Source organism: Gossypium raimondii, chromosome 8 (assembly GCF_025698545.1).
Source record: "Gossypium raimondii isolate GPD5lz chromosome 8, ASM2569854v1, whole genome shotgun sequence".
Classification (NCBI taxonomy): Eukaryota; Viridiplantae; Streptophyta; class Magnoliopsida; order Malvales; family Malvaceae; genus Gossypium; species Gossypium raimondii.
In genome coordinates this window covers 10,536,653-10,564,579 of record NC_068572.1, presented here as the reverse complement: position 1 = coordinate 10,564,579, position 27,927 = coordinate 10,536,653, and the positions used below count along the sequence as shown (strand labels likewise).

The following is a 27,927-nucleotide window of genomic DNA, read 5'->3' as shown; positions in this document are numbered from 1 at the left end:
GTAGATGATAGTAGTCGTAAAAATAATTTTCCAGATAAGACTTAGGTTTTAGTTTTAGTAAATAAAAGAAAAATTATACACAAAAAAAGTGGGTAGTGTATTTCTTTTTTGGAGAATAAATATTTAATTTTGTTGTTATGATTAGATTTGATAGAATAGCAACATGAGATTAAGGGATAGAGCAAGGAGGATGAGACCCATTCCTTTCCTTTTGGAAGCAAGAGAGGGTAATAGTGGGAGCTTGGATTTTTTTGTGTGTGAATAAATCTTTTTGTAATGCCTTTATTTGGAGTCTAGATTACGAGCTAATACCCAAAGTTTGAAATGTAGGGGGGTTTCTTTCTCAAAAACAACTGTACAACTCCTTGCTCTGTAGCCACTGTATCAGCCAATCTGCTATTTCAAATTGAGGTAAGGTTAAAACGTTGGATACAGGGTAACCAAACCAGGCTACTCTTGTGAGATTACAATCAACAAAAACGTATTTGTCTCTGACACATAAAATAGACAAGACACTTTATTCACAATAACTCTTCTTTTATCATCCCGGATGGTTTGCTATGCGTTCTTTCTATAATATTACTGCAACTATTTTTATCTCAAAAATAAATAAAACACAATTTTCTTTTGAGTTTGAAAATATTTTAGGTGAGAGAAAAAGATAAATGGGTGGAGTATTTATTGTTCAGAACTCAATATCCATAAGAGCTGAGACACGGTTAACTATATTTTGTAGTAATTTTCTCTTGATATATTAGCACGGCTCCCTTAAACTCAACATCCATGAGTATTGAGATATCCTTAAAAACGTATTCTAAAAATTAAATTTTGAAAACACATATTTAAATAAATAATATTAAAAATTTTACTTGGGTCCAAAAAACAGTTTAACTTGCTTAATTCCTTTAAAATATAAAAGAATAAATAGAATATATTGTTTCCTAAAAATATATTGTACTTATTGTATGAAATACTTTAAAATCAAGGTATTTAAATACATGATATTTGACATTATTTTAGACTGCATACTGCATACATGTAAAAAACCAGGCTATATTTTGATTTTTAAATATATTTATGCATATCTCTAGCTGAAAGAATAAATCAATTATTTTTTTTCTGCAGAGAAGTACAACCGTCTGGCCGTTTGGTCTAGTGGTATGATTCTCGTTTTGGGTGCAAGAGGTCCCGAGTTCGATTCTCGGAACTTATTTTTCCTTTTTTTTTTAAATTTTTTGGCTCAGAGGCGCCGACACGTGGACATATTGGTCAGTGACACAAAAAATTAACGAGGGGCATTCCGAGAATTGAACTCGGGACCTCTCGCACCCTAAGCGAGAATCATACCACTAGACCAAATGCCCACTTTGTTTGTTGGTCTCAAACAAAGTTATTTATATTTAAGTTTAATTGAATAGTTTCCCGCCCGACCCTTCAGGTACATTTTTTTTGTTATTATTTCCCCTCCAAAAATCCGAACTCAAAAAATCCCAAAATGCTTTTGATGCATAAAAATGGGGTTTTATTGTGCCACCACATTAGCTTTCCCATCCATCATTTAAGAATTTGAGGTTTCCCACCAAATCATCGTTGATCACTGAGAAAAATCCAACATTAACAAATTGAAACTCACACTCTACTCTTTGAGTCTCACTCCCCATCCATCCGGTAATCTTTTTTCCTTTCAACATTTCAATTGTTGCCCCTTTTTTTTTTTCTACATGATTTTGGGGGATTCTGGTTAATCATCAGGAAAATTCTCAAAGTTTGATCCAAATAAATACTGTTGTGCTTGATAGTCCTGTAAATGAAAATGAAACCCAGTTGGAGAAAGCTTGCTTTGGTACTGAAGTAATGGATAGTGATGATGGTGATGATTATATGGGTCATGTGGAGGATGTGAAAGTTGAACAAGTAATGTGTGAGCTTGATATGGAAATTGTGCTTGATAGTGAAGATGAAGGAAGTTGTAGAACCGAGACTATAACTCTCTTTAATTGTAGAAAGGTCACTGGTGGAAGTGAAAAGAATGTGTCGAAGAAGAGGGAAGGGCAAAGCCCTTGTTCAGATGTTGATTCAATTGACAAACAACTTAGTGCAGGTTAGTCTTTCATTGGTTTTGTTTTGTTTTAAAATTTTTATTCAACGTCATTGTACCCCCTTTTTTCTCTTAGCAAATTGAGATCAACATGATTGCTTTGTGTTTATGTTTTGGTTGAATCTTATGGTGCATAGTAATTATTAGTAAATCATTTTCTGTGGTTTGAATTGAAGGGACGAAAAGATCTTCCATGGATCATGATAGAAGTGATGGGAAAAAGGATGTGCCTCAATTGTCTATAGGTGATCATGAGATTAGAAGGTTGGAATATGTTGATTCTCAGGAACCTGGAGAGTCGTCCCAAGCTATTGCACTTTGCTTCGTGGATAACTTTTTGAGCTTTAATAGTGTGGATTTGTGTCAAGGAGTTGAAGAGAGAACGAGGACTAAATCGCCTCTTGTCTCCAGTGCAAAGGGAACTCGACATTTGGCTAAGATAATCAATCGGGGATCTTCCGTCAAAAAAGTGGGAACCTTTGAATGGTTTGAGAGTTGTCATCAGGGAGAGACTGATTCCTTTAGCAAGAGAATGACAGGGGCTTCTGAATTTGGAGACTTAAGCCATCAACATCTTCACAATAAAGGGCAAATAAGTTTAAGCAATGAGCATGAAGAGAAGCATGCACGCCGTCATTCACTTTCAGGGTTCAAGGATCAGGGTTTGAAAGCCAGTATCGGGATAGAAAAAGAATCAGAAGGGAATATGGTAAATGGATCTTTTAAGGAGGTGGACGAACTCATAAAGACAAAATCATCATCAGAAAAGTTTGAAGCTAGTAGTACTGCAAGAGACATACCAGACATGTTTGATGTTGGCTTTAGCACCCAAATAGCTGCAGAAGCGATGGAAGCTCTATGTTACGGCCTCCCTCCCAGTTGTAAAGCTTGTGATACATGTGAAGCTGTAGAGGGTGCCCTCACAGATCTTCTGGAAGGTGAAGCAATGAGTAGAACCCATTTGGTGCATCATTCCCTTCAAAAGGTTGCTGCTTGTGAGATAGGAGAAGTTGGAAAAGAGTCAATTCGAAGAAAGCGTTCTGCTAGAAGATATAACAAGAATATTTCTAGTTCATCATGGAATTGTAATTATCAGGAGTTGAGTCACAAACTAAAACCCGAAACAACTAAGAGCAAGCAATCAAAGTTGGATGAATCTGTGAGCCAGAACAACCTAGAAAACTGTGAGACTTACGTGACTGCATTCACTCCTGATATGCAGAACTCGTGCAGGAAACAATTGTCACAGGAGGAACCTATCATTCATCAAACTAGGCACTGCAAGGGAGGAGCTAATGTAAAAAAGATTAAGGATCAAATGGAGAAACCAAGAGTAATGACCAATAATGTTAAGGAGGGAAGTACTCTAACATATAAGAGAAAGAGGAAGAGCGTGGTTGCTGATCCACCTAAGTTATTGAGTGGCAAGCAGAAATGCACCAAGCTGCATTCATATGCCTCTGCTGAAACTCTTGACGGCAAATTGAGTGAACAACGAAGTAGTCCACAAGAAGCTGCTATAGCCAGATATTTGAGATTAGATACATGGAACTGTCCCAAAGGCAAAAGAACACAACGGAAAGTGCCGATCCATTCCAGTGGAAAGAGTAACATGCATGCTTCATTCACTAGTGTTGGTGCAGAAGAACACAAACTGGATCCTGTCAGAAATAAAAAAATGCCAGAAGATGATGAAACCAATTCTAGTAACTTCAACATGAAAGGACGAATGTGTACTTCCCTCTCTTGGCCTTCTTTAGAAAGTAATTCTGATGAAAGTTTATCAAGACAGAACTGTAAAGAACAAGTTTCAGGCGTTACTACAAACAGTGATTTAGCAGCCCCAAACATAAGAGAAAGTGCTTGGGACTTGGATGGAGTCAATGCCGCCCAAACTGAGAAGCCATATTATGTGGATTCTACATCAATCATCAATGGTTTAAAGAACCATAATTTTGGAGAACCACTGAGAAATACTATTGAACCCTCTGGTAAGGAGTGCATCACTACACTTTGTTGTAAAAAAGGTGTGAATGAGGCATCACTCAACAACAGACCCTACGTATATCACAGGAAACCTTGCAACAAAAACCTACCAAAACCATCACTTTTGAAAGAGCTTATTGGGTTAGGTGTTCCTAAGTTAATGTCTGATTTTACCCACAGAGGCTTCAGAGCACGAAAAGAGCTGGCATATATTCGAGTCCTGTTTAGCCAGCATTTGGATGATGATGTAGTCAAGCAGCAGAAAAAGGTGTAGCCTTTTTTGTTTCTTATTCAACAACGAGATAATTCATAAATCTAGTTGTAAAATTCTTTGATTTGCTTTTATTTTGAACAGATTGCTGCACGACTGGGTATTTCTATCACATCATGTTCTTTGGATGCCACACATTTCATAGCAGACAAATTTGTGCGTACGAGGAACATGTTGGAAGCCATTGCTCTTGGAAAATCAGTGGTGACTAATCTATGGCTTGATAGCTGTGGGCAGGCAAGTTGCTTATTAGATGAGAGAAATTACATCCTGAGGGACTCCAAAAGGGAAAAGGAAATTGGTTTTAATATGGCTGTCTCATTGGCTCGAGCAAGACGGTATCCACTTCTAAAGGTGGTTGTATGTGGATATCTGATTTATTTGAAACCAGATTAGTTCCTTAGACACTTCTTACATTACTGGAATATCCTGAATGCTGATATCTAATATCCCTTGGCAGGACAGAAGAATCTGCATCACCCAAACTGTTAAACCTAACAAAGAGATGATTGCTAGCTTGGCCAAAGCAGTTGGAGGTGAGGTATGTGTATCTATCTACCTTAATAGGTAGCCTGCAGCTATCAGTCACTAATGGTGTTCGAATATCGTTGATATAACTTTATCTATATTCCTTTTATGTTTTCTCTATCTTAGGACAATATGGTAAAGTAATGACTTTCTGAGAATTTCTCCTCAGGTAGTGGAAGCAAAAGATCAAAAGATTCCAGATGATCTCTTGATTCTTTCCTGTGAACAAGATCTGGCAATCTGTAAACCTTTACTTGAGAAAGGTTTTTACACCATTATCATGATGTCCCGTTTCTTTCTAATAAATGATCACTCAGCTTTGTGGTAATTGAACAAGTTTACTTTAATGCAGGAGCAACAGTGTATAGTTCAGAGCTTCTGTTAAACGGGATTGTCATCCAAAAATTGGAATATCAGAGGTAAATGTATTGGAATTTATATAATAAATATTATCCCCGAATCTGCACCATCTTGGCCGTGTGTACAGGCCTGTTGAGATAATCTGAAACTGTGGTTTACTTAGCTAAACTGATCAGGGCCATCATTCTGATATTTGCTTGGCATAGTAGTTGAGCTCATTCTCACATTTAAGATCATCTAAATTTCCCCACATGCTAGTCATATGAGCACCTAAGTTTGAACCAGAAACAAGGCACGTTATAGATCAGTTTCACAATCTATGTTGCTCAGACTATTCATTCTTCTTGAAGTATCCAAAGATCCTCCAATATATATATATATATATATGTAACTTAGAAAAATCTAACCATACTCGTAGTGGGAACTTGTACTGTTTCGTTTTGTTCTTTTAATGTTGCATGGTCATCTTACAGGCATCAACTCTTCTCAGAGAGGAATAGACGTGATCAAAGCTCAAGGAAACATTGATCTGTGCACTTGTAGACAAGAAGGGCGGGGTCCTATTTTGTACAGTCAGGTTAAAATGTCAACTACATGGGGGCCATTGTGATGTTAGAAAACTCGTAGACTTTAAAACCCATTTTGCTCAGTGAGACTGCTATCACATTATGCAAATTTGTAAAAGACATGCCGTATTTGATAAAACATTGGACGGTCATGATTGGTTAATGGGTCTTCATATTCACTTGCCAACTGAAACAACAGTCCATGTGGGGATTCATAAACAATTAAACATCCTCCTGTGGTCCAGTCAGAGTTCATTGTTTTCACTAAAACATTGTCAGTATCGGGCCAAAGTATGCCTTAATATCTATCTATCTATATATATACACTTAGTAAGAATTTGTCAATCCATAAAACTTCATATTTTTTTTCTAAAACAAATGTCTCACGTGAACATTTATATATTGAATTAATTCTGTATGTACAGCTAATATTTACGACTCTCAACAGCAGCAGACAAATAAGACTGCAGATGCCAAACGCAGTAGCCAATATTTAGGTCAAATTTTAGTTTTGATCTTTCTATTTTACTCAAATTTAAGAATTGGTCTATTATACGCAAATCAACGCCAATATTTTAAACCCGAACAGTTAATAATATTATTCGGATTAATTGATGATTAGGGCATCCCCAAAATGGTAAATAGTCCGGTCAAAATTTATAAAATTATAAATCTCTATATAATGGTAAAATTGGATTTTGGTCTCGCAAATTTTTTTAATTCGATTTTGGACCCAAAGCAAATTTATGGCTTCGCTCCAGCTAACAAAATTATAAAAATAAAAGGACCAAAAATCAAATTAAAGTATAGGACTAAATCCAAAATTTTGAGCATAGTAGAGGGATCAAAATCAGAATTTGACCCAAAATTCATGAAGCGGATTTCATTTTTCTTCTCCTTGGTCGTTGGAGGCTGCCAAGTTATTATTCTATCATAACCCCTTTTTAAAAGGTAGAAACTCCGTGTCGTCAACACTGCTTCTAGAATAGTTGGAATACGTACATAAACATACATATATATATTCTTTTTGTTCTAGAAGGTGAATTAGCCAACGGATAATTGTTTTTTTCTTTTCAAACTCAAACACGCAAACGGTGGCGGAGGCGCCGCTGGCGGCAAAAGTAGCCCCACCTCTCCTTTTCTTTGCAAATTCCTTTTATAGTAATATGTTATATCTATTATAAATAAACACTACGTATGGGGGACTCCAAAATAAGGTTATTACTTGTTTACGTTGTTCTTTAGTGTCGACAAGAAACATGGAGATTACAAATAAAGTTGTTGATGTCTCTTATTTCTTCCACTTAGAGGCTACCGGCGATTCCGAAGCCGGTTACTTTGATCCCGCCATATCTGTTATCAACCATGATGAAGATGACAACGATGATGCCGAGTCATGCAGCTGTGATGATGCCACTACATCTGAATCTGATCTTCTTCATGTGGTTAATTATAGCTTAGATCACAAAGCAAATGTTGGCGATGATCATCACGAAGATGATGAAGAGGATGGGGAGGTGGTGGACCAAAATGGGGTTCATTTGTATAAGAAATGTATTAATGGAGTTGTGGTAAAACAAAACAAGAAAGCATCAGCTGTTTCTTTTGATTCAACCATGAATGAGATGGAAAAGAACAAGCTGTTCTGGGAAACCTGTCTAGCATCTTAGATGCTGTTCTTTTTCTGTTTTGTTTTTTTGTCCTTTCTTTCCCCCAATTCCCTGCAAATCAACCATATTTAGATAGAACAGGCAATGTTAGAGAACTTCGATTTCAAACACAAACACAAGTTCAGCCCCATTACTGAACCTTTGATTCAAACAACACTAACTTTATCGATTTACAGAAGCAAATCATGATCGAAGAGCAACAAAGTATTGTTTTACATAATGTAAGGATGAACCATCATCAATCAGATAGCATTAGACAAGGACAGTGACAATCTAGATTGTCTATCATCTCCACATCCTTATGTGCTTGGGTCTTCCTTCTGACCGGAGTCCCTTCCATCACTAATTCTCAAGGCAAAAATTCTTTCAGGTAAGACAGTAACTGGACTTGAATTATCACTTTGCAATTCGTCAGCTGGTTCCACCAAAAAGACTATTGGTGACGGTCTTATTATTCTCATCCAGTTGCCTCAAGAAGCATTCCTCTATTTCACCTAATGACTGAACTTCATCTTCGTCTCCGCTGTAGCTATTGTAAAGGGCATTATCGTATTCTGATGTTGGTCCTTTCAGTTCGCAGCTCGTTTCCATCTCTCGGTTACTATCAAACTCCTCATCGGTAGGGCCATTGCAAGAGTGAGACGACATTGGTGAACATCTCCCTCCTGTTGCGCTCTCTTCACGCTCCTGCAGTGTCCTCATGATCAAGGTCTTGAGCAAGTTCATTACTTGAACAGCATGCATCAGAGCTGTCAATGGATCAGACATCTACTCGAGAGAAAATCAAAATAAAAATCTTCATCTTAGTTCCCATGGCAGTTTGTAGTATTTGACAAAACAATTTTAAGTACATATCTCTGAATACTGATCCAACAAATTCGTTTATGCAAACTAGAAAGTTTTGTTTGATACCTGAGTCATATTCGGAGCAAAAACCATTGCGATATTTCTCGCATTCATTTTGTTCGATTCCTCTTCCTCGACAACATCCGCCATAAGATCAACAGCCCAATTGAGCAATGCAGCTTCAGTTGGCTTTAGTTGCTTCACAAGATCGACAGATTCTTCTTCGGTATTGCATTGGAGAACCTGTTCAGGGGAAAGTCCATCTAGCACCCCTGAAGGAAGTTCCCGGAACCAAGCCTTTATAAGGCCAGCAAGACAATGGACGTCGATATTATCCGGCACTATGCCCCTATTGAGCTGATCTCTTACATGCTCCTCCTGGCTATTTTCAGGATTTATCCGGAAAATCCCTTCTGCCTACAAGATCAATTGAGCAGAAAACCATGATCATTCAATTGCATAGAGTTGAATTGAATAGTAGTTGACCATGTTTACAACTCCAAACCTTTAGGCCTCCTTGTGAATAAAGCCGCTCCTGCATTAGTAAGAGTATAGTGGGGACACTATTCCTTTTGGAATCGAACGAGCATTGCATTGATTCGGCTGAGACACCAAACACACTAGCACTGTAATGAATACAGTCAGTTGCAATTAAGGACCATAGTAATAGAACAGATAAAATGTCCATATGCAAAAGGCCCTAGTTCGAGCTTTGCCATAAGCTCGCTTTACAGCAACCATGGTGCTGTAATTGAATAGGGAGATAAAACCCTGATTGGAGAAAAGACCGGACTTGGCTTGTAAACCGCAGAGGTACATCAAAAGAAGTTTCTTTGAAAACCCAAATTTCTTCATAGACAAGATTAGGTTGCAATAAATATTTTGCAACTAAAAACAGTCCAGAACATGGCATCATTTATTTGCTTCACCTATACAAGGCAGGGTCAGTAGCTACATTTATTGCACACTTCAGGTGCTGCAAGAAATAAACCTAATATAACCACAAATCCTAATACCCTAAAATAATACTAACATAGCCTCTATCACTCGATGAAATTCACTGCAATTCCACAAGCAACTCGAAGTCCAATTATTTTACTGCTTCCGGAAAAAGGAGTAAGGACAAAATAAACAAGGTGTATATATTATAAAAATTATTTGTCAATTTCATATAGCTTTTATAGAAAGCGACAAACCCAGTTCAATAAATTGTTTATTTTCAAATTTTCAAAATGAAAAAGAGCTTGAAATCAAAACTTTGAAAATGAATTTCAGATCTAAACTGCAGAAAACACTAACATTTCAACCTGAAAACAACTAAAAGAAATCAATCTTTAAAGAAACCAACAAAAGAAAATTACCTAGCACTTGGAACCCGACCGGGGATCTCGACTTGGAACTCAACGGGAAGACCCAAGAACCCATTGAACCGATCAAATGTAACATGGGTGATGTGTTTGACGTTGGTCGGCCATCCGATTTCCATCTGATGAACGGTGGAAGAAGACATTACTTCGTCTCGTCTATCAACACGACAAGACACCATGGATTTCCTCAAAGCAGCCAAAAGCAAGGCCACGACAGAAATCTGGTTCTGCCGTTCTTCTTCCTCCTCACAGCTCTTGAGCCCTCCTCCTCCTCCTCCTTTAGCTCCGCCCTTCGCACCGCCACCACAGCCACCTCCTTTGGTCATCATTACTAGACCTGTCATTATCTTCCTGTTAGCTTTGGGTTTTGCTTCTCTTCTTCGAAGGTCACGAGGTTTTTAAATTTTGTGGACTTGTTTTGATATTGAGAGATGCATCGGAAGTGAAGCTTTTCAAGTTTTTAGAGTTAACGTCCACTTGTGTTTTCAAATTTTATCTACGGTGGAATTTATTGTTTGCCCTTGTAGTTTGAGTAATATTACGAGAGTACCATCTACCCCAATGGGTCACTGACAAAAATCATTCTCCTTGGGAAAATGACACCCTTATTTTGAAGATTGGGATTCAAATTAAATATTTTTTTATATGTCCCATTTACTACTTTATTTCTATTCAATATAATTCATGGTCTTTGGTGAGAGATTTGAATCTCTTAAAACACAATAAAATATTTTAAAATTTTGATTTGAATGGTACCACCTTTTCTTTTCTTTTTCGACAAAATCGAACCTAAATTCTTATGCATACAACATAACGTTTTTATCACTGGATCACGAAACTATTAAGAAAATAGTTTTTAATATATACAAACAATTAGCTTTGAAATGTAAATATTTTACAAATCTAATGACATTCATATTGCATATATTTTTATATTATTTTGTTTTTAATATCATTTTTCCTTTTAGAATTTTCTAACTTATTAAATTTCAGTTGACAAAATAATCATAAATATTAGCATTATAAATTTTTAAAATCCTAAAACGGATTTTACCATGCTAAATTATTAACTATTATTAGAAATCTTATCACATGTGTATGCATATATATATGGAAATTACGGATTTAAAACATAAATGTGTGTTTAAAAATAACATACAATATATAATGAAATGTATGGCTTGAAATTAATTAATCATAATAACAAATGAAATATGTATAATATTAAAATAAAATCATATTAAATTTTACATAAATACATCAAGTAAAAATACTAATTGCTCTACAATTATTTATCATAGTTTTATCATTTGTTGTGAGTTAGTGTTGAGTTGGCTTGTGACACCAACTTAATTAATAAGAAATCTTATCACACGTGAATGCATGTGAAAACCACTTATTTAGAACACTTATGTGTGTTTAAAATAGTATATAATAAAATGAAATGAATGGTTTGAAATTAATTAATCATAATAAATACAACAAATTAACAATACTAAAAGCACCACAATTAGTTATCATGACGCTATCATCAAAATGAAGGTAATAAATTGTGTATATTAAGATAAAGCATTGGTTGAGTGATAAATTGGCATGTGTTCAAATTCCACTATATACCTTTTTTTTTTTGTTAAAATGAAAAGACTAAAATACCCTCAAATAATATAACTTGTTTTAATTACGGAAGAATATTTTTATAATTTTTCTAACGAAACTGGCAACTCGTGACACAAACTTAGTAAAACAGTTAATAAATTGGAAGTATAGATACCCAAATTCCTGGTGTGCACAGATGACATTTTCCGTAGCCTCTCATTAGTCTCTAAAGTTGATCAGATTTATTGATTGGTCCTTTTCGCTTTAAATTATTTATTATTCATTTTAAAATATAAAAAAAGTAGTTAACACACAGTTTTGAAGAAGTGGAAACGGTTGTCGGGAAATTGGGAAGACATTTACCTTTTTCCAAATATATTCTGCAATTTTGTAGGGTTTGATTTGAGGGTTTTTAATGGTATCTTCAGAATGACTCAATGTGTTTAATTTTCAGAGGAAAGGTAGACCTGGATTGGAAACTAATTTCTAATCAAAAACTTATTAATTGCTTCTTTGAATTACATTTAAGTTTATTTTCATGCAGGTCCGTATATATTGGTAATAAGAGTTAGGTGATGACAACTATTGTTTAAATAAGATTTAAAAATGGGTACATAATCTTACTGAACCTAATAATAACCATATTTAGATAATTGAATTTAGTTGGGAAAAAGAAAAAGAGAACAGATTCTCTACTTTCATTACGCTAACAGACACCATCATTTTCTTCTTTCGGAAAGGAATGATGTTTATTTTGGTAATTTTTCATCCTTATGTATGGAGGTCAATTTCTAGGGCAAGCGCCCGACAAATGAAGGGAAGGAGCGTCCCGACGCCCAATTAAACTTGCAATTTCTTTTATGTATTTATCCGGTGAATGTACCTTGGAATTTAATACACTGCTTTAAATTAATATTTTTTATTATTAAAAAACTAAAATAAAGTTAAATTGTTACTGTATAAAAATGTTATTTATTGTAATTGAAAATATTTTTATACAGTAAATATTAATTCTATTACAATCCAGACATATTTGATTCTTTTAATAGTCTAGGGACTAAATTGAACTATTTAATTATAGATGGACAAATTTGATACCGTCTCTATAATACAAAGACTTCATAGATGCTTTCACCTTTTTTTTTTCTTGTTGGGTGGAGTACAAAAGAGCTCAATGCTCTTTAAGAAGCAATGTATCAAGCTCAAGAAATAATATTTGAAAGAGCTTTATTGGACATTTAGAGGTCTTATGTAGCATTTCTATGGATTTAGTTAGAATTTAAGGTGGCTCATGATACTCGAGGGTCTTAAATCAAAAAATATATTTTATCATAGACTTAATAAATCATTTGGTATTTGAGTTTAACAAATTTCTATAACGTGGTACATATGTTTTTATTTTGTCAAATGTAACATCTGTATTTGGCAAAAGTTATACGTTGTGTTTGCTGAAAAAAAAATCGGTTTCAAAACAATTTTCTTGCACAACGAAAAAATAAAAATTTGAAAATCAAACCGATTTGTGATATTTATAGCAATAAACTCTTCTCGAAAAGTACTTGTGCTTTGTGCAAGACGGGTCCTTGACGTTCCTAGCTTTCAACCGAGCAACCTTCTCTACTATTCTCGTACCAAGAATCGCTTCAAGCGTGGGATCGAACAATTATGAATCAAACACGAACCAAAAATAATTTTCTTACTTTTAGTAGGAAAGTAGATCTCTCTCTCAATAAAAACGGTAGAATTGTTATTCCCGAAAAATAGAATTTATACTTACAAAATAAATTCTCACTATTTTCGAACAGATTAAAAATATCTCAAAGTTGTGTGAAACTTCTATATTTTTAGTGTAATACCCCCTACCCGTATTCGTCGCCGAAATAGAGTATGAGGCATTACCAGATTTTACCGAATTTTTTTTTTCAAGATAGATTTATCATATTCATAAGATAATTTCATCACATACCAAAACCAAAATTTGTTAGCCATACCAATGGCTAACCATACATTCATTTCACATTAACATCTAATTTACTAGCTTATACATGCCATTGATTTCCAAAATAAAGTTCCTTTATGTACCGAGATCTCGAGATTGATAGTGTGATGTGTCTCCGACCAAATCCGACTTCCGAGCTCTTAACTCTACAAACAGGGGAAAAAGAAACAGGGTAAGCACTTTGTGCTTAGTAAGTTCATGCAACAGGAATTATACTTACCATACTTATACATCCATCATTTAATAACACAAGCACACATCCAATTCACATAAACATATACCTATCACATACAAACTCAACCTCATACAAATTCATTACAAAGATAAATGATTGGTGAGCTCATCAATTCCATGATTTCCATTTCCTTGTTATTTTTCCATATTTATCCCGTTGAACTACTTGGAATTTCGATGGATATTCAGGGGTACACCTAAGTGTACAAATCCGGGTCCGTCAATTCATATTCATGTGCACACATTTCCATTTTAGAGAGCACACTCATAAACCTCATCCTTACGGTGGGATTACCGGTCCAAAGCTAAATCAGTAATATAAACTCACAGTATTGTCGGGATTACGGTCCGAGCTAAATCTCGCAACGACAATTACTCTAATGAGCTTGGATCAGTCCAGGCTAAATTCAGACCCTAATTCGGATTACCCGTCCGGGCTAAATCCATTTTCCACATATTCTTCGGGAGGGCTATATCAGGATAGGATCACCCGTCCGGGCTAGATCCTTTTTACCGTCAATTCCTTTTCAGAGATCCATCGAATTTTCCTTTCATTCAACCGGGATTTATTTCCTCTTTTCATCCAGAATATCAAATACTTCATCAGTTATCATACAATAAACATCCAACTCATATTCACAACAATAACAAACATTTCAAGCATTTAAGAATATAATTCAAGTTACACGAACTTACCTCGATACTTGTTCGTAAGCAAAAATCTACTAATCCCGAACTTTTTCTTTTCCTCGATCTTGCTTCGTATTTGAATTTTCCGGATCTAAATAAATAAATTTAATCATTAATCTAATACATTTCATGTTCATATGTAGCTTTCTCTACAATTCCATTATTATTTATAGTGCAGTCAAAGCTGCCTCACTGAGTCACAGTCACTAAATTATTTATATCTTGAGATACGGAACTCCAAATTAAGATCCGTTAATTTTCGCTGAAACTAGACTCACATATCTTCTTATCATAAAAATTTCAGAATTTTTGGTTTAGCCAATAAGTATAGTTTATTCTTTAAAGTTTCCCCTGTTTCACTGTATGACAGTTCTGACCCCTCTTCACTAAAAATTAATTATCTCACAGTACAGAATTAGGATGATGCTTCCCTTTATTTCTTCAGAAAATATACTCATTAAGGATTCTAAACATATAAATTATAACTCATAATCATTTTGTACAATTTTAATGATTTTCCAAAGTCAGAACAGGGAACCTGAATTCATTCTGACCTTGTCTCACAATATCTATTATATCTCATGATTTACAACTCCATTTCTTACACCGTTTCTTTTATAAGAAACTAGACTCAATAAGATTTAATTTGATATTTTATTCACCTCTAATTCGATCTTTACAATTTTGGTGATTTTCAAAGTCAGAGTACTGCTGCTGTCCAAAACTGTTTTAGTGCATGGTGTTAATTACCATTTTTCCTTAAACTTTCAACAATGATAATTTCGTCCCTGCTCAATTAACCTCTCAATTGAGCTGATTTTCTCAATCAACACTTTATTATATCACTTTAAACTACCTTATAACCTTTGGAAATCAGAATTTCAGCACTAAACTTTAATTCCAAACTTTTTCACAATTAGGTCCTACAAATCAATTTCTATTGGAATTACCTAATAAAATCATCTCAAAAACAAATTAAAGCTTCAATTTCATCCTATTTCATCATAAAATTCCAGCACATATTCATAAAAACTTTCAAATTCATTCATAAAATAAAAAACTAATGAATTTAGTAATAGGACCTAGTTGTAAAAGTCTTAGAAACACAAAAATTACAAGAAAAATGAAAGGATTAACTCACTTGGTGCAAAAATTATGAAAAACCAGCTTGATGAAACCCTTAGGACGTTTTTTGGCTGATGAGAGTGCAGAAAAATAAAGAGGAATCTAGATAATTCCACTTTAGTCCTAACTTTTAAAGCAAATTTTGTAATATTCCAATTTTACCCTTATTTCTTCAATTCTCCTGATTTTTTTCAGCGTATGCCGCCCAAAATATCTCCTTTTGGGGTTATTTTCAATTTATGTCCCTCCTCATTTCACAATTGAGCTATTTAATCCCTCTAGTAACTTTTACACCTTTTTCAATTTAGTCCTTTTTACTTAATTGACTACCCAAACATTAAAATTTTCTAACGAAATTTTAATACCATATTACTAACACTTCATAAATATTTATAAAAATGTTTTTGACTCAATTTTACGAGATCGAGGTCTCGATACCTTATTTTACCCAATTTCTTCAATAATTTCTTTTCTAATTAACCACTAAATTTGTAAAATTTTTCTATCGATATTTTCATACGATTTTCCTATCATATCAATATTCATGCAAAAATATTAAAATAAATTTTTCTTTAAATCGGATTTGTGGTTACGAAACCACTATTCCGATAGAATTGAATTTGGGCCATTACATTTAGTTCTATCAGTGTCATCTATTTATATGGAGAGAGAAAAGAACCCTAGTTGAATTAGAAGAATGCAAATAATGCTTATTTAATAGAAAAATCAATCCCCTAGTTGAATTAGGTTTAGCTGCCCCTCAAATATATTATGAGGGGCTTTGGGCCTCTCCTGTATCGGGTCCAATTATATATGCTTCTTGGACGTTATAATTTAATCCAACCTAATGCATTATTTTTATTTCCCAAAATAAATATATATTAATTTTTCAATTAAATAATTTTTCAACCCAATTCTAATTTCGTTAAAGTTATGACAACTTTACCATAAAAGAATTTATGAGAGTATATTTAATTTCTACATTCAACGGATTCACAATGACCAATTAATTTAATTTTGTTTTCGAACTTCAATTATTTACTTCAATAATAATTGAAAATGTTAAATTAATTCTCAAGCCATTTCCATATTTAGTGAGAAACCACATTCATTTGTGAATGTAACTCATTTCTCTAACTATGTCATTTTTATCCATTTCTATTCATTTGATTCTAAATACAATTCATTTCTGATTTCAACGAGCTAGCAGAGGGATTAATTTGATATTTGTGATTAGGGCTGAAATGATTTATAATAAAATTTTAGTTTTTCACCTACTAATTATAAACTCATTTAGTCACGAAGTCATTCCATTATAATATCGTAACTGAGCTTTCCCTAATTACATATCATTACGAAAGTTGCTCGTTCAGTTCTCATCCAATGACATTGTCATAAGTGTGTTACCCTCATAAGATATCTTTAATCTCTTTGGGATAAATCCGTTCTCCCAATATGATCCTATTTATCACAAAGATAAATGACCTGTAACCACGTTTACTTTTCATCTATCATATAATGCCAATAAAAGGATATCATTTACCCATTCTTGTGTTATGAATTCCACTATTGTGAATGATGCTACATACTGCAAAAGCCATATACCCAACGCACTAGTTTTCGGATCCTTATCTATTCAAACTCAATTTTTTACTTACATCAAAGTATATGAGTCACACATACATAGTCTATCATTCACTTAGGATTAAGATATGTTACACTAAAAACGTCACAAATAAATAAAAGAATAAATGAGGTTAAGATCTATTCTACTTGGGTCTTGTCCGACATATTATCAGTCTAGTTAATCGCATCTATGTCTCTATCTTCTAGGAGCTATCCACTTCGATGCTCAAGACAAAACATCTCTCCAATTGGACTTGATAGATGATATATTAGTCTTTCAATTGATTTTCTCATTTCCAATTAGACTACGGACATGTTTAGGTTCATCTACTAATATAATTTGTGGTAAGGAGCAAGCGAAAGAGGATCGTATTCAAGTTATTCGACTTGAATAACTTAAGCCAACAGATTGCCAACCAATGCTGTCAAAGAAAAAACTCATTTTGAAGCTTGGTTTGAACTTAAGCCAACTGTTTCACACCTAAAGGTGTTTGGCTGTGTCTGCTATACACTTATTTCAGCTGAGAAGAGAACCAAACAGGAGAAAAGATCTTTGTTGGTTACAACAGCACAAAGAAAGGCTATAAGGTCTTTGATCCCTCCACATAAAAGATCATGGTGAGCAGGGATGTGAAATTTGATGAGGAAAATGTATGGAAATGGAATGGTACAGATGCAAGCTTGTGTGAACAAGGTCAAAAAGACAGTAATCTGCAACCAGCTGAAGAAGAAGAAAAGTAAATTAATTATGAATTCTATGATGTACCTAATAGATGCACAAGAACCATCACTGACATCTATCAAAGATGTGATGTGGCAATAATGGAGCCTTCAAGTTTTGATGAGACTGCTAAAGAAAAGTGTTGGAAAAGAGCCATGGAAGCTGAAATGGAGATGATACACAAGAACAATACTTGGGGATTGGTTGACAGGCCAGACCAGAAGAGAGTTATTGGTGTGAAGTGGGTGTTTGGAGTCAAGTACAATGGTGATGGATCCTAAACAAACACAAGGCAAGACTTGTGGTGAAGGGGTACAGCCAATAGTATGGCATTGAATTCTTAGAAACCTTTGCCCTTATTTCAAGGTTAGATACAATAAGACTTTTGTTTGCCTTGGCTGCTCAAAAGAAATGGAGGGTGCATCAACTGGATGTTAAGTCTACTTTCCTGAATGGCTTCCTCAAGAAAGAAATCTTCATTGAACAACCAGATGGGTTCAAGGTTCTTGATGAAGAGGGTAAGGTCTACAAGCTAAAAAAAGGCTTTGTATGGTCTGAAGCAGGCACCAAAGGCCTGGTATGACAAAGTTGATACATATCTGTCTAGGCTCGGGTTTGAGAAGAGTATCAGTAAGCCTACTCTCTATGTGAAGAAATCAGAGAATGAAACCCTGTTGATTGTGTCACTATATGAAGATGATTTGTTGGTAACTGGAAGCAAGAGGGAGCTGATTGAAAATTTTAAAGTGTAGATGCAAGATGTTTTTGAAATGACTGACTTGGGGGAAATGACTTCCTTTCTTGGCATGGAAGTGAATCAGTCTGATCATGCCATCTTCATAAGTCAGCAAGCCTTTGCCTTGAAGATATTAAACAAATTTTGTATGTCAAATTGCAAAATAGTTAGCACACCAGTGGCTCAAGATGAAAAACTAACCAACAATGGCAACCATGAAAGAGTTGATGAGAAAGAGTATAGAAGCCTTGTAGGTTGTTTGCTTTACTTGATAACTATAAGGCCTGATATCATGTTTGCTGTTAGTCTTCTTTCTAGATTCATGCATTGCTACGATGTTGTTCATTTTAAGGCAGCCAAAAGAGTTCTTAGATATATGAAAGGAACCTTGGATTATGGAGTGAAATTTGAGAAGGCAAAAGAACTCAAGTTGATAGGGTATTCTGATAGTGATTGGGCAGGATCCATTGATGACATGAAAAGCACATCTGGTTATTTCTTCACTCTTGGCTCAAGGGTCTTTTATTGAAGTTCAAAGAAACAACAAACCGTAGCTCAATCAACAGCAAAAGCAAAGTACATTGCAGCTACTGCAGCTGTTAATCAAGCCATTTGGCTTAGGAAACTTTTATGTGATTTGAATGAAGATCAAGCTAAAGCTACTGAGATTAGAGTTGACAATCAGTCAGCTGTTGCCATAGTAAAAAAATCCAGTATTTCATGGCAAAACCAAGCATTTTAAGATTAAATTTCATTTCGTTAGAGAGGCTGAGCAATCAAAGGAAGTTAATTTGATCCATTATAGCTCAGAAAACCAGCATGCTGATATTCTAACTAAGTCTCTCGGTGCTACAAGATTTGAGAACTTAAGAAGATATATTGGTGTTTGTTGCATACAATCCAAGGAGGAGTGTTGAACTTTGGCTTGCAATGCAACAGTAGAAAAACATTGAAGCTCAACCAGTACAACAGCAACATTTTGTTTATATGTAACTAGCTTTAGTTCTTTTATAATTTGTTTTTAGAGTTAGTAAGATTAATGTTGATTTGAATGATGTCCAATTTGATGTAATAGTTGATATGTCAGCTACATTTTGTGTGTAATTTAAGCTTTACTTTAGTCAAGTAATTAGTGGGAGCAGTTACACATTAGGTAACAGCCTTGTAACCTATATGTTTTTTACTTAATGAAAATTTGAATTGTGATCAGATTCTTTTCAGTTTTTCTTCTTGTTCAAATTTCTTTGCATCCATTTTCTTTGCTTCAATTCTCCTTAGGCTTCTTTTGGATCCCCGTTTAGCATCAGCACAATGCGTTTTTTATTGATTTTTGTGCAACCGCGGTACAAAACTTTCTTTGGATGACCAAGTTCTAGTGCGGTGGAAGGGAATAGATCGCACCACACCCCAAAATTTCCACTACTCCATTTATGCCCAATTGAAAATTCAAAGCTGCAAACGCAACTTACATGCCTTTTTTGTCCCTTTTCATTTATTAATAAATTGAATAAAGAAAAGTAAAAAAACAACGTTAATAGTTAAAGAAAAAATATTTTATTATAAATTTATATTTTAATATTTTATCAAATGAATTTGTAAATTCACATATTTTTAATAATTTTGTGAAAGTAAAATAATTTTAAAAATTTTTATTATATATCAATTCTAATCTGATGTCTTAATAGTCATTTTTTATTCTCACATCATCACTACAGTTGTATTTGAATCTAAACGCACACTCCACCATTGTTTCTAATTTCACTGCTATAGTATCCAATCTCACCGCTACAGTAACTAATCTCACCATCACCGCTATTTTTAACCTCACCAGAAATAAACACACCGCTCATCCAAACTAAACTTTAGTTTCCTGTCAAAACACCAACAAATGCCCAAAGCTCTGCTCGAGTAACATCCCAATATCTAATTTTCTTGTTAAAACCCAATAGGCAAGTACCCTCCCTGTACTTCTCTTTGGGCTCGTTCGGAATGAGTTTAGAGGTATAAAAGTGCTTTTGGGCAGTAAAAGCAATCCCAAACACATAGCATTTGCAAGCAAATATGAACCCAACATGAGAAGCAAGAAAATTGGTGCTGTGACTTTTGGCTTATAGAGTTTGGGAAGTAAAAATACTTCAATGCCCTTATTCAATTTTTCATCTACCCAACTTATAGTACTTTACTGATTTCTTTCTAGTTCAGATTTAAGTAAAACAAAAATATTCTTTAAATCACTTTAAATTGTAAATATTCGAGAATTGGGCAACATGTCTACTGCGATATGGGTTCTTTGGTTTGCCAAGAATAAATTTCAGAAAGGGTTATTCAGACTCAAGAATCGATTGTTAACTTCATCAAAGCATTTGTCTCGGAACACGATCTGTTGGAGTCGCACCGGGAACCCAGCTCCTGCTGGAACGAGAATTTGTAAAAAGATGTACCTCCGACATCCAAGTACTTGAATCTCAAATGTCATCTACCTCCTTCCCTCCATACCCTTACTACGTCAGTTTTTATATTTCACTGTACCCTTGCTTTACCATTCTAATTATATATGTGCACGTCTTTGCATAAATTGACTGAAGGAGATTTTGGTTCTAAACATAAACGAACAAAAATAAAATTGAAAACCTGAAAAAGTTAGAATAAATGATTCAATTCTACGCTTTCTTTACTAACAGATTTATACATGTAAAAAACGAACTGTTTCATTACATGCTATCCCAAAAATAATCATTCCAATGCACTGCAAGATCCTCTAAAATTCTTGAGAAACAGAACCAATCTCGCCCTTCCCTTTCGAAGCCTTCTTTGGCAACAGATTCTGATGAATGTTTGGCAGAACCCCACCATTTGCAATCGTCACACCTCCCAACAGCTTGCTCAATTCTTCGTCGTTCCTCACAGCCAACTGAATGTGCCTTGGAATGATTCTGTTCTTCTTGTTGTCCCTTGCTGCGTTTCCAGCCAATTCCAAAACCTGTAATATTAAAGAAACCCCAAACAGATCAGTTACTCCGCTTATAAAAAAAATCTAAGAGATTTCCAATATGATAAAAGATAGTTCCGATTAGACAAACCTCAGCAGCTAGATACTCGAGAACGGCAGAGAGATAGACAGGGGATCCAGATCCGACGCGCTCGGCGTATCGTCCCTTCTTGAGGAAACGTGCAACTCGACCAACGGGGAATTGGAGTCCGGCTTTGCTGGATCGGGAAACGGCTTTAGCCTTTGACTTGCCTCGGCCTCCTTTGGTGGTTGTTGCTGCTGCGGAGCTCATGATTTGCAGATTTGCTTGGATTTCTTTTCCTTTTGAAAGATAGAGTTTTTTGAAGGGGAATTTTTAGTAATCTTTGAAATTGGTTTTGGTGGGAGACGAGGCGAAAGGGATGTTATTATATAGAAGGGAGAAGGTGCGTTTTGATTGGCTGTTTGGGTTTCACGGAGATGGCCAAAGTGGCTTGTCTTTTCGTATCCAGGATTGCCAACGTGGAGGTATGTGACAAATTTGTGTTTTGATTGGTTGGATTTGAATCACTTGGATCGCCAAGGTGGGGAAACTATTGCTTTTTGGTGGGATTGAAAGTTGAGAACTTTTAGATGTCGCGGGTTTTCTTAAATGTTTTTTTCTTAAGGTTAAGTCACTGTTTCGGACCTAACTTGTGTAGATTATATATATGTGAACATCTTTAAATATGTTCAAGTTCAAGCCTAATTATTTTATAATAGTTTATTCTTACCTCACTTACTCACATATATATTATGTGTATTTTGTAATTGTGACTGTAGTAATTCTTTAAAAAAATTTTAATAATTATCTTTTTTCAAATAATAATAACTATCAAAGTTAAATTGAATTTTAATGTATTTAACTTTTAAGTTAGTTTTATAATTTTATTATATTGTTTATGCCATCCTTTTTTAGGTATGTTACCAAAAGAGAACATCTCACTATATCTTTCTTCAACACTTATCTCTTACATGTTTTACATGTAAGTCATCGCTAAGTCACACCAAAGTTTTACGGTAAAATGATAAATCTTTCAATCTTTTTTAAGTAGACATGCATAAAGTAAGAATGAGTGATCAAAAGTATATGTTGAACTCGAGGAAGTGAGGAAGTTGAAATTTGAGATGGAATGTTTAATAAAAAAAAATAAACACTAAATTATACAAATGTTATCTAACTATATTTGTATTCTTATTTTGGTCATTGAACTTTTAAAAATTTTAATTTAAGCACTAAACTTTGTATTCGTTCTTATTTTAGTCACCCTTCGTTAAATTGATAAAGTAAATAATAGTGTCACCTTTTTTAACTGGTATAGTAACACATTTAGTTCTTAATACTTACATGTTTTGTCAAATTCGATTATAATTCTAAATAATTCAATAAATTTAACCCTTTACATTTATAAATTTTATCAATTTGATCCTTAAACTTCCTAACCAAAACTTTTAACTTTTAAAATAGAGATGTCTATAAACTTGTAAAACCCAAAAGAAAAGAAAAAATTTTCTCCAAATCTGTCAAAATGCTAATCAAAAATTTATTTTCATTCAAGGATTATTATCACATATATGGATAGTGAAAGTTTAATTTATTTAAGTGAGATTTAAAAAAATCGCATGTTTAATTTACTTTTTATTTTTTATATTTTATTAAATATATATATATATATATATATATATATATATATATATACGATTATGTTTTTTTATTTTTCTTGTGGAAATATCAAACTCAATAATAATCTTTAATTTAATATTTATACTTTTTTATCTCAGATTTAATATCCAAAAACATAAATAAATTTTATAACAAGTTCACATTCACACAATATTCAAATTTGATCATTTTAATTTTATGTTTTGTGTAGTGGAAACATTATAATTTACCTTTTATGATTTATTAATTTATGCTTAGTATTAAAATTTTCTCTTGAGTAGTTTTAAATTAGAAAATTTTAATGGACAAAAATATTCACATGCATTCACCATAATTCTTCAATAATAAGAGATATGATTGAAAAGATGAGTGATTGAGAAATGGACATGGTATTATAAGTGTGATGCCAAATATTTATATTACAAGTATATTATATTTGCACAATTGGAGAAGGGTTTTTTTTGGGTTTTATAAATTTATAAACGTGGAATGACTCTATTTTAAAAGTTGAAAGTTTTGGTTTAAATTGATAGAATTTGTAAATGTGAAAGGTTAAATTAATTGAATTATTTAGAATTAGGATCAAATTGATAGAATATGTAAGTATTAAGGATTAAATGTGTTATTATACTAGTTAAAAAAATGTTTCCCATTATCAATTTAATGGCGGGTGACCAAAATAGGAACAAACACAAAGTTTAGTGTCTAAATTGAAAATTTTTAAAATTGGGTGACCACATAGAAATGCGAACATAGTTGAGTGACCATTTGTATAGTTAACCTAAAAATAAAACCTAAAGCAAAAATCTGTTTCACTTAAAAAGACTTGCGTAAGAGCTTGAAATAACCTCTAATGGTAGTCCTATAACAACAATTTTTTACATTATTTAAATTTGAAAAAAATAAAAAAAATCAATTTAAAAGAGAGAAATTCAATAGGAAAAAATTGAAACAATTAATTAAAAATAATGAGAACTCATAAAGTATTCTTTTCTAATGAAATTGGATTTTCAGCTTATTACTAAGCCGGATAAGTAATGGGTTAAGATTCTGCAGCATAAATATAGGATGCTTGAGGTTTGCCTCCTTCTTTACATAGAACTAATAACTCTTATACTTGGAAATCAATCAATATGGCGTGGGAAACCTTTCAATCGAATATTTGTTGGAGTATAGGTAATGGATGGTCTGTTAATTTTTTTCATGGATAACTAGACACCAAGACTGGGATCTCTTCATAGATATTTACGACAATCAAGGGTTGTTCCCATGGAGGCCAAAGTTGCGGATATGACAAACCCAAATGGTGGTTGGAAATGGAGTGTACTAGCTCAATGCTTTGATGAGGAGATTTTGGAGCATATAGCTGCTTGCCCTCCTCCAATGGAGGATTTGGGGGATGATGTTTGCTTATGGAAGAATAATGACTCAGGTAAGTTCTCGGTTAATCAAGCTTATAAAAGTCAGATTCAAGTTGACCCCAATACTCATAATGATGTTTGGAGAGTAATTTGGAAGAACATTCTGCCTCCTAGATTAAAAAATTTTTTATGGTTAATGCTGAAGAAAAGACTGTTAACTAATCATGAAAGAGTCCGAAGGAGGTTGAGGAATGATAGCAGTTGTATTCTATGTGGGAACTGCCAAGAAACTCTCATCCACACGTTGCGGGATTGCAACATAGCGAAATGTATTTGGTCTAAAACTATTGCTACTAATGATTATAATAATTTTTTTGATGCAGATTTAGAAGACTGGATGATATCAAATTTAAAGAACCAGTCAGATTTTGGTCTTGGAGTTGTTAAATGGGATTTTTTTTTTTTTTTGTGGTTACTTGCTTGTTTATTTGGAAGTACATGAAATATTTCAGGGAAAATATGGTAGTACTGAAATGATAGTAGGACAAGCTGAAACACTCGCCATTCACATAAGCAATGCAACAGCAACAGGGTCGAAAGAAGATTCATCCAGAACTACTGCCATCAAATGGAATGCACCTTGCTAAGGTTGGGTAAAGATTAATTCTGATGAAGCTACTGCAGAGAGTGGAAACTGGTCAGCTGTAGATGGCGTTTTACGTGACTCACATGGTAATTGGTTAGTAGGATTTTGTCGATTCCTTGGGAGAGGTTTTGCCATAACTGCTGAACTATGGGCGATCCTCCATGATCTTGAAATAGCTTGGCAGAAGGAATACACTAAGATGATAATTGAATCTGACAACAAAAGTGTAGTGGCTATGCTAATAGATGTTTCAATAGGGTCATCATCATCAACAACTTTAGTTCAAAGAATAAAGGAGGAATGCAAGCGTAATTAGACTGTGAATATTTAACATATCTTCCGTGAAGTGAATAAAGTGGCTGATTGCATAGCTAAATCTTGTTCTAGGAATAAATATGATCTAGAAATTATTTATTTCCCTATGTTTGATGTTTGGCAACTTCTTTTAGAGGATAAAATGGGAGACTTCCATGTAAGAAACATTATATCTTAAGGTTGTTGTATGCCTTCCTTATCAAAATAATAATAATAAATTGATAGTTAGGCATGTGTGAATTAAACATATATATACTTGATACCTTGGAAGGTAATATATATAGAATTAAAGGAAGTGTAGGGAGTAAATAGCAAAATTTTAATCTTCTGTATTACGGGTGGTAAGTTGTACTTGAGAATTGACATCGTGTTGAATTTCTTTATATATCTAAGTTCGTGCTCTCATGTTTCATCTTTAATAAATATATATGTTTTTCTATGCTTAGCTCAATAAGTAATTAGAATTAAAAAGATATCAAAGGTGAACATGTTTGAAAAAGGTATGTATATATCCTTAACTCCTTGATACGTATGAAGTATGCTAAATAAGTATCGTTCAATGGATTATTCGATGTGTTTGAAATATGTTTAACGAATGTGTACATGCTTACTTTACGATTTCTGATTGCTATCTTGTTGGATATATATTTCGTGATACAATCGGACAATATTGATGTCAAACATGGTTGAGATACATAAAAATATATAAATATTAGTGCTTATGAAACCGTATTATGATAATAGTATGTTATTTTGATTATAATGTGTTTTGATGAATTACTAATAGTGAATAATGCCTTATTACCCACCTCAAATTGAGTTACGGGTATAATTGGCATGCCATAAGGTCCATTTTTGATAGGTGAGAACTTCAATGCTATGTGTGTATTATACTATGATAGTTCTCCAACACTCTAGGAGTCGAGAACATATCACTAGCTCAAATACTGTGGGGGTACGAGCGCTTTCTAGTGTGGTTGGTAGGATAGGTGCATCTATGTCCAATATGTGTTATTGAAATGGAAATATGATGATCACATGAGATGTGGTTTGATATGATTGAATAGATGCTAAAATCCTGGAGGTGTATCAGAACTTCGATATGTGTAAGTAAACATTACATTAATACGATCACTGTTACGTGGTAAATGACTATGGAATACTCTGAGAGTTTAATGTTTCTTATGAATATTTGTTTGTATGGATATTGATAATGAAGTGGTTTTGATTAATATGTATATTCATGTTACTTAGCTTATTAATTTGATTTCTATTGTGATATAATTGAATTTGAATTATATTAGTACCACTGTGTAATCAATACTTAGTGTACGATTATGTTTATTTTCGTGCCCAGGTCTCCGTTTGGTTTAGTAGATCGTAGTTATAAAACATCCAAGGTCAATGACTCAACTCAACCCAAATCATATTTGAATCTGTTGTATATATGTTAAGTTAATGGCACGTACAGGTTGAGTCTTATATATGTGGTTTAGGAAACTAATTTCAATGCTTCATTTGGTAGACTAAAATGCTTGATTATAAGTGTTAACTTATATGATTAACTTTGTTAGCCTGTGGTGGTTTTAAAGGCCATGTTTGTAAGGTGTATAAATATGTCTAGCATGCTAATTTGATGTATAAGTGATTTGTAAAAAGTTGGTATAAGTTAGGTGTGAAATAGAAGATAAGTTTTAAGCTTAAAAATATTCATTTTAGGTCATTTTACGGTAGTGTCTCGAAATAGTAAGGGCATGTTTCAATACCATATGAATAAAAATGTTCATTTCTTACTTTTCTAGGTATGGATCTTAAGACACATTGAACAATATGTCTCGAAAGATATATTGCTAGGACTCGAAACATCCAAACATTGAATATAAATAACCAAAACAAGGGAGTCATGTCCCAAGATATAGTCTCAAGATTTATCTAATCTTGAGTATTAAAACATTGAAGCTGGGGGTTTAAATCAATGGAAACATGTCTTAAGACATAGACCACATATCCCAAGATATAATCTACATATTTGATAGTTTGAGTCTGAATTCAAATTTCGACTTTTATTTAACTCCAGGTAACCTCTAGTGTTAATCATTAAAGACATTTGAAATCTATAATGCATGTACATGGATAATAAATATGAATTTGTACGTTGTTTACAAGTTAAAGTGGTGAAAATGTATTGAGATAGTCTGAGTTGCTTCGGCAAAATAATGTAACGTCACACATTCAGATTTCATGATCGGGTTGAATGTGGGATGTTACAATAACAATAGACAATTGTTATTCTTCATCAATTTTAAGAAATATTTATGGATCATTCTCGTCTCAACATTGCTTACTTGTTTTTTATCATTTTAATGAATTGACATTATGCATTGTCATTACATTCCTACTTCTTATCTATTCTTTTCCAATGCGATTTATTTTTTTCACTTATATTCATTTTCCAATTCGGATTAATACAAATACAATTGTAACAATAATTTGTTATTAAATTTGAAAGCAATATC

At 33.6% G+C, this 27,927-nt stretch overlaps 4 protein-coding genes, 1 long non-coding RNA gene and 1 other non-coding gene across 9 annotated transcripts; 2 read left to right on the top strand and 4 right to left on the bottom strand.

Moving 5' to 3' along the window:
• Positions 1–1,292: 1,292 nt before the first annotated feature.
• TRNAP-AGG (transfer RNA proline (anticodon AGG)) lies at positions 1,293–1,364 on the bottom strand. Its single transcript has one exon. It is a non-coding gene; the product is annotated as a tRNA-Pro (tRNA).
• A 142-nt stretch (positions 1,365–1,506) lies between these two features.
• Positions 1,507–5,972, top strand: LOC105793133 (uncharacterized). Of its 4 annotated transcripts, none has more exons than XR_008198509.1 (7): positions 1,507–2,101; positions 2,275–4,352; positions 4,440–4,709; positions 4,816–4,891; positions 5,053–5,146; positions 5,236–5,302; positions 5,717–5,972. XR_008198509.1 is itself a non-coding variant. In XM_012622059.2 (7 exons), exons 1-7 carry the CDS (start codon positions 1,855–1,857, stop codon positions 5,769–5,771), a joined length of 2,892 nt encoding a protein of 963 aa, XP_012477513.2. In that variant the 5' UTR covers positions 1,507–1,854; the 3' UTR covers positions 5,772–5,972. The 4 variants fall into 4 exon arrangements, 3 of the variants coding, with proteins under 3 accessions (XP_012477513.2, XP_052490314.1, XP_052490315.1); XM_012622059.2 differs by having other exon boundaries at positions 4,816–4,896; XM_052634354.1 differs by lacking the exons at positions 5,236–5,302; positions 5,717–5,972 and having other exon boundaries at positions 4,821–4,896.
• A 1,027-nt stretch (positions 5,973–6,999) lies between these two features.
• Positions 7,000–8,377, top strand: LOC105790771 (uncharacterized). The gene has a single exon (XM_012618520.2). The coding sequence runs from the start codon at positions 7,069–7,071 to the stop codon at positions 7,477–7,479; it is 411 nt and encodes a 136-aa protein (XP_012473974.1). The 5' UTR covers positions 7,000–7,068; the 3' UTR covers positions 7,480–8,377.
• LOC105790770 (rho GTPase-activating protein 2) lies at positions 7,581–10,167 on the bottom strand. The gene is given in 5 exon segments (XM_012618519.2): positions 7,581–7,907; positions 7,909–8,247; positions 8,392–8,742; positions 8,831–8,951; positions 9,687–10,167. Coding segments are annotated over 5 exon segments (1,290 nt in total). The 5' UTR covers positions 10,037–10,167; the 3' UTR covers positions 7,581–7,778.
• Positions 10,168–12,836: 2,669 nt separating this feature from the next.
• On the bottom strand, positions 12,837–15,436 carry LOC128032066 (uncharacterized). The gene is made up of 3 exons (XR_008188193.1): positions 15,353–15,436; positions 14,218–14,302; positions 12,837–13,433 (listed from the first exon to the last, which is right to left on the bottom strand). It is a non-coding gene; the product is annotated as an uncharacterized LOC128032066 (long non-coding RNA).
• A 5,623-nt stretch (positions 15,437–21,059) lies between these two features.
• On the bottom strand, positions 21,060–21,792 carry LOC105790769 (histone H2AX). The gene is made up of 2 exons (XM_012618518.2): positions 21,500–21,792; positions 21,060–21,399 (listed from the first exon to the last, which is right to left on the bottom strand). The coding sequence occupies exons 1-2, from the start codon at positions 21,698–21,700 to the stop codon at positions 21,178–21,180; spliced, it is 423 nt and encodes a 140-aa protein (XP_012473972.1). The 5' UTR covers positions 21,701–21,792; the 3' UTR covers positions 21,060–21,177.
• Positions 21,793–27,927: the final 6,135 nt, after the last annotated feature.